The sequence below is a fragment of the Triticum dicoccoides genome, chromosome 7B (assembly GCF_002162155.2).
Source record: "Triticum dicoccoides isolate Atlit2015 ecotype Zavitan chromosome 7B, WEW_v2.0, whole genome shotgun sequence".
NCBI lineage: Eukaryota > Viridiplantae > Streptophyta > Magnoliopsida > Poales > Poaceae > Triticum > Triticum dicoccoides.
In genome coordinates this window covers 475,501,831-475,509,128 of record NC_041393.1, presented here as the reverse complement: position 1 = coordinate 475,509,128, position 7,298 = coordinate 475,501,831, and the positions used below count along the sequence as shown (strand labels likewise).

The 7,298-nt window shown below is 40.3% G+C and overlaps 1 protein-coding gene across 1 annotated transcript; it reads right to left on the bottom strand.

Annotated features, from left to right (window-relative positions):
* Positions 1–1,007: 1,007 nt before the first annotated feature.
* Positions 1,008–6,017, bottom strand: LOC119340702 (uncharacterized exonuclease domain-containing protein At3g15140-like). The gene is made up of 6 exons (XM_037612621.1): positions 5,659–6,017; positions 4,384–4,586; positions 2,712–2,792; positions 2,218–2,343; positions 1,381–1,504; positions 1,008–1,287 (listed from the first exon to the last, which is right to left on the bottom strand). Exons 1-6 carry the CDS (start codon positions 5,929–5,931, stop codon positions 1,090–1,092), a joined length of 1,005 nt encoding a protein of 334 aa, XP_037468518.1. The 5' UTR covers positions 5,932–6,017; the 3' UTR covers positions 1,008–1,089.
* Between the last annotated feature and the right edge of the window lie 1,281 nt (positions 6,018–7,298).

Sequence of the window (7,298 nt, the reverse complement as noted above, 5' to 3'; positions counted from 1 at the left end):
TCCAACTGAGGTATCCAGGGTTTACCTCCACAAATGATCTTACACAGGTGGGAGGTGGTTGGGCAGATCATCGTGCAGAAATTCAAGCTTGTGGCAAGTATCTTGAAGAAAAGCTTTTCGGCGGCGAATGGTATGTTATCATTTCAAGTGGTTAGGATCGTGGAGACATACAAGCGTGAGCTTCAGATGATAGGGTTTGGTCCTAGTTCTGTAGAAGATGGAGGCTCGCCTTCTTCATGGTCATGCATTTGCTGTACGTTGTGAATGGAAAGAGTCCTCTTGTTGACACCCGATCATCTGACATTCAGGTGCGCTTCGTACTTTTTCATTGTCATGGTCCTGTTTCATTTTTCATTTCGTCGCCTGGGTATTTCCTGTAACGTTTCTTCAACGATTTGTGTGTGACTTAATAACACAGTAAGCATTGGTACTTGAGATAAATTCAGTTTATGTTACTAAGTACGTTGCATTGCAAAGACCTTAGCATCTCATCTACGTTTCGCCATCGTCATCGGGCTGTTTAACTACTAGTAGTAGCCAAAAACTGATATGCCCTCTGCAAAACATATTACATTTGTGAATGAATCATTTGGTGCAGTCTCTGAATTATATATCTCTCCGAAATACAATAAATACACATGTGTCCGGCATTCATTTCAACCAAAAACGCCCCATGCAAAGAGTACACAGCAACTGTGCATCCTCACATGGGTGCTATCAAAGCATCAGCCGGTGAGAAGGCCACGTCGAAACCTTCGTGACTACCGCACTGCTCAATTTGTACTTTGCTTGACTAGGTGCTACAGTGACATCGCACACGATAGGTGCTATTTGCCATTTGGTCCCTCCCTTCACAGGCCACTACCTACCTCCATGCACCGCAAGCCGTTACTTTTTTTAGTCTAAAAAACAGATGCTTACGCCGGTGTCAATTAGGTGTGTTACGGTGTGCATGTAACACGCAAGTATGTCATCGCCAGATTTTTCAAAAGGTAGATTGGACCCAGTAACTCCCATGCTTTTCCACTGGAGTGCATCTTGTCATCTTCTAGCCGCACAAGAGTAAAACCCACATTTAACAATATCCCGTTACCTGATTCTGTTCTTGAAAAGGAATTTCACATCACTTGTATCCGGTTGCCTCCTCGCGGTGATTTGTATCACAGCACCATCAGCAAGCATGCGCTGAACAACTCTTGTAATGTTTTTCGCGTCATCCATCCCGAGATGGTGGCTTCCAGCAATTGGGATTTGAAGCTCCCTCATCATTGTCATCATTCCAGTTGCCTGGCAAAACACAAGCCATGGAATGCAAGCTTTAGTTCGAAGATAAACACCTAATGAACAATCAGAAACTCTATTCTAATCTAATTCACTTACTCTTCTATTGTAGAAGTTGAGGTAGATATCCTTCAAATTGATCCACTCCATAAAGTAAGATGGCAATTTTATTTTTGAAACCTTGCACTGCTCAGGGACCTTCGTCTTCAAATCCCAATTACCACTGGTATATTGACAGAAACATGAGAACAGACACATTATGGAATCTGAAGCACTGAAAATAAATTCCACCATGGAAACCTAGCTTGGGTTAATAAAAAATGTACTGCAGACAGTGCATTTTGCATTTGGCAAAGACCCATTAAGCCAAAAGCAGTAACCCACTGGTTCCTGACTAAACCAATTTTGTAACATGTGCTTTGATCTCCAAATCTAGTACTCCCTCCAATCCATATTACTTGTTGCAGCTTTAGTACAAAGTTGTACTAAAGCTGCGACAAGTCATATGGATCGGAGGGAGTAGGCACTTTTGTGTTCTGAGGACTTGTGGATAACTTGAAGAAATTCCAGCCAGGAATTCCAAGTTTTGCCATTTTCATTAAACATTTCTAATCAGTTCTTAGTATCCATGATCCCAACCCTTTTGTGTAACTTGTGGATAATTTGAAGAAATTCCGGCCAGGAATTCCAAGTTTTGCCATTTGCATTTAACATTTCTAATCAGTTCCTAATATCCGTGATCCCAACCCTTGCCTAAAGATCTGGTCTGGGAATGCTAACTCTGCTAGATTGGCTCAGACCAAAGGCATGTCAATTAATACTAGACAATGAAACTTTATGTTGCAGGACTGGATGATCGAATTTGGAAGAAAATAAGACACTTGTGAATGACGGTATTTTTCTTCAAGACAATGTAGTATTAGAAGCCTAACGTACCAAGTAACGAATGCAGAACTGTTGAGGGATTCTCCTTGTTTCTGTTTCCACAATTTGTGACCTCCAATCCAGTCTTCAAACTCTTGAAGAACTTCCCCGAAAGGGATAGCAGTGTCATGCCATACACTTAAACATTGAACAACAGATAAAGTTGTTAGTATGTGTGACTCAAATTATTGAGAGCAAATGAGTACACATCAGGCTTCTAGACTATTTTAGTGTGATAATCTAATGACATGCTGCAAAAGTTGTTGCATATACATCCTCCAAAAGGGTTACTAATGCATCCTTGTTGCTATGCAATGCATCCTCACGTGACCAGCCAAGTGACAGGTTACATCCACGATCAGACAGAGGGCAAACCAAGTTTGAACAAAAAGAATCTTGAACTCGCATGTTAACAGAACAAGGTCAATGTGTGCTAATTCTGTAAATTCATATCTCAAATAATAAAATAAATAGTACTGAAGAGAGCAAAATAGTGCTGCACATACCGGTCAACTCCAAATTTTCCATATTTCCCTTCTATATATTCTTTTATTCGTTGCTCACTCATTGCAGTTGGGCGCACAAATCTACAATCAACATACAAGAGGGCAGAGTGTTGGCTAGTGGCTAATGATACTGTCAAAAGAAATAAGAAAATACCAGAAATGTATTAACTATCACAATCTACAGTTGTGCATAAGCCAAGAACACAGCACAGAAGAAGCTAACTTGTACAAGAGGGAAGAGGCATATGTTCTGGTGCCAGCATTTTATTTACTTATTCATGTATTTATTTCAATGTGGAATTCAAGCTTGTGGCGACGTATAAGAAGGAAATAGTCACATTCTCTTAATTATGGTTCATAAGTATTGATATCCTATGGTTTTATCAGATCGTACAAAACAAGAGAATGATAGATCCAAGAACTGGTTTTCATTTTGAGTACATACCAAACTCAAAAAGAATTTGCTACGTCAAATCATGGTTGAGTCTTGAGTGCGTATGCATATAACCAGGAAAAATGTAGTGCTGCTCAGCATTAGCTCAATATTTTGTCATGGTTCTCCATAGAACCCTTGATGGACTCCCCCTAAAGTAATGTTTTACGAAGTATATATATGTCACTAGCAGTTTCTATGTACCTATCTAATTCTAAGAATATTACCTTTCCCACTAATCATTTAATTTGCATCTTAGTACTCTGCTTTAATTGATTTGATTATTTCACAGCTTAATCTGCTTAGTCTCTCCAGTGTGGAACATAATAATAGAAGTGTAGGAAAAAAAAAAGATTTCATCGTTCTTCTCGATTTCATCTGTATGTTAAGCTAGACATTTTTCATGCTCTGTCTGAGCTTGAGAATAGTTGCTGGTGATTGATTGAACATTCATAGTGTACATAAGTGTTTTTAGAGATTCCACTATAGAGACTACATTCGGATGTATATAGACGCCTTTTAGAGTATAAGTTCACTCATTTTGCTCCGTATGTAGTCTATAGTGGAATCTCTTAAAAGATTTACACTTAAGAACGGAGGGAGTAGATTAGAGAGATCAATGTTGGAGGTCCTAACACTCAGTAACCGGTACTCACTCAGTCACCTCACCTGGAAGTGATTATATGGTAAGCAGGTTTGTACTCATTTTCTTCTAAAATAATGGATCTACGTATTTATATTACTAGGGGATTAAAAACCAACATGTTATTCTATTAGGAAAGCTAGAGTAGATGGAGCAGCAGTAGCAGCCACCTCCAAAAAATGAGATGCAATAGCAGCAGCCCCTGGTGTCAGAAAGAGAATGAGCATGAGCTTCTGCCACTTGTGAGAGCAGCCAAAGCAATAGCAGGCTCCACCTCCGCAAAATGGAGATGCAGTAGCACATCCCCTGGTGTCGGAGGGGGGGGGGGGGTGAAATTGTTATAGTGACTATCCCAAGTAATTTCCCATTATATTATACCAGTACATTGAGTATTCACCCGGTTATATCAGTTACATATGTAGAGAACTTGGTGAAGGCACATGTTAAAAGCACTCAGCCGAGTAAATCTGGTTTTTGTAACACCTTGCTGGCAATCTCATGAGTCATCTATGGTCCAAAGAGTTCGATAATCATTCAAATAAGCATATAGAAAACCAAATAACTTTAATATTCCATGATTTACAAATAAGCTGTACCTGTGAAATGAATCGATGAACTCCATGCTATGTGCGTCAATCATTACAACCGGAAATTCAAGAATTTCAACCTTTCCCTCCAAATCAAGAACTAAAAAATAATCCAGTTTCTGAGGTTTCACTTTATCTGCAGCTGAGGCATTCACCGGTAGGTCCATCGACAAATTATGATTGAATTTTTCAAGATGCAAAGCATCATCCATCTGTGGAAATACGAATCTAAATTACTACAGTGCTTTCACTAAATAATCAAGTATTAATGCAGTATTTTTATTAAGGGCTACAAAACTGTTTAAGGACATTCAAACGGAATGAACACTGCTACGCCAACCCAAAGATTTACTAATTTACTAATGTGAAAACTCATCTGATTACCATGCCACATAAAAGTTGGAGTACTCATCAAGACTAGTTCGGAATGCACTGAATAAAGTATTAATTGGGCTTTAAAGAATCCGTACCTGTTTAAACAGATACAGGACATACTGTCAATACGAAATAAAAAATAGAGTAGCTTTCCACATTGTACATTCCTAAAACAAAACTAGCAGTTAATATTGATGCCACAATATTTATTGAACTTCTAAGTAGAGTAAGAGTTCATGAGTGCAATGTTCTTTAACCTATTAGGGAGTCGTATCCAGATTTTTTTAGCAGTCCAAATTTCAGCCTTCCATTCTTGTCTCCCATCCGCTGTATATAGAAGAGGATAACTCAATATCCTGTTCAGCTTTTCTCATATAAGTATGTCTATATAAACTACTAAACCTCATGGCTTCTAGACATTTTCCCGGTAAATTCTAGAACTTTTTATTATTTTTATTTTTAAATTTCTTTTGCTACAATAGTTCTGCATACTATATTTTAAATCTTCGCCAAGTTAAAAGATATGATGTCTGCTCTGCAGCTACACTGTCTAAATCAAAATTTGACTCCTACACATGCCACTGTTGAATTACAAAGACGTGTATCTGGAGCCCAAATGTTTGCTTTATGAAACCACATACCACCTTGCCGGCCGTGTAACTGAAGGAAAACGCAAAATAACCATCAACGACTAGAAGATACGCCTTACAGTTCCAAGCTCATGATTTCACCAATGCCTCATCCCAAAATAACCGTCAAAGACTTCTTCTCCTGGCATTAATTGAGTCCTTATGTGCTAGCAAATGTAACCAATTTATAACTACCTACGCGAACACAGAGATGGCTCGGCACGCGGAACAAACCGGTAATGAAGCGACAATGAGGGGAACGGACGGGAAGAAAATTCACCATGGTGCATTTTCCCTGGGTGTAGTACAAGCACGTGGGCTTCCACGGCCGCCTGGAGGTGGACCTCGGGGCTTCCGCCACCTTCCCCTCCTCCCTCGCAGCAGCAGGGAGAGGAGAAGCTTGGGAGAGACTGGCATCGATGGGGAGGCTTCTTGGGTGAGAGAGGCGACGAGCCGAGACAGAGGAGGTAGAGAAGGGGCGCAGGAAGGAATGGAGCAGGGAGGAGGGGAGTAGGAGGAGGCGGGAAGAAGATGAAACCCTAGCGAGCGCCATTCCAAACGATGCTTCCGGCTGAGTTGCGAGAAGCAGCTGATGCGGATAGGGGATGATGGCATCGACTGGGTCAGAGAGCCAGTCTATTGGGCTCATGGGCCTCTGGGGCAGAGGCAATTGCACCCCATGTACAAGATTTTAGCTATGTCTAAAAAACAAGAATTTAGCTTTGTCTAAAAAAAGTGCAAGAATTTAGCTACGCTAAAAAAGGTTCTTAAAAAGAAAACTACGCTAAAAAAAGGTACAAGAATTTAGCCGTGGACTTTTATGTCAGTACATGCAAATAGAACACATATTTGTAAGGGAAGGGATAATCACAAATATGTGACAATTTTTGTGGACGATGAAAACCAACACTAACATATCCATTGCTTTGCATTGTGGAAGATAAGTATACTGAAGAAAGATGGTAGCATAGGTTTCAACTTTCAAGACATCTAGTGTTGCAATATTGCAATGTTAAATCCAAACAATGTTCAAGGCTTTTATCTTAACCAGATTCACTATGCGTGATGGAGGATTTTGTATCATGGAATTTTAGCAAAAAATGACATCTTTTCAATCAAGTGAGTGTATCACCCAGAATGGAACCATTAACATGGAGAAAAACTAAGGAGGACCAACAGATTTGACTCTTGTGCCATCAGCCCAGTGTCAAGTGTCATCTAGTCGCTGAAGGTACGGACGAAGATTAAAATTCAATGTTGACGAGCACTCATGGGGATTTACTCCCTGCCTCAGCATCCTTGCCAACAGACACATCATTACTAGCTTTGAGTGCACCTTGTGCAATTTCCGATTGTGAAAGTATATGCAATGCTTTGTTCCTATGCCCGAGGGTGAAAAAGATTTGGAGAGTGCTAGGCATGGATCATGTGATCATGAATGGATGAAACCTCGGTGCTAGGAAATTTGCTTGCGAAGAAAAATGAGAGGGCGCAGCTATTCTCAGATGTTCAATGAATGAACTCATCGCCAAGTTGTTTAGTACACTTAGTGGGAGAGGAGGAAAGCTTCTCACGGTGAACCTATACAGCAGCATACACGCTCTCTACGCATGTAATTTGGAAGATAATCATGAACTATACAAGATCCATGAAGCAGACTACAAGTCGTATATGGAGACATTGCCAGCAGAAACCATGCGAAGGCCTTGTAAAACTTAGCATTGATGCTTGCTTTGGTATTGATTTAGGTTCAGAAGGGTCTGGAGCAATTATCCGCGACATATGAATGGTCACTTCATGGCGGCTAGTTGAAGCACCATTCCATTTGTGTCACGCCCAATATGCGATCCTATCCGTGAGGAACTCGAAGGTCCCGCCAAGGATAGAAGCGCATATTGAAGACGCTTTTGCAAGGTGGAT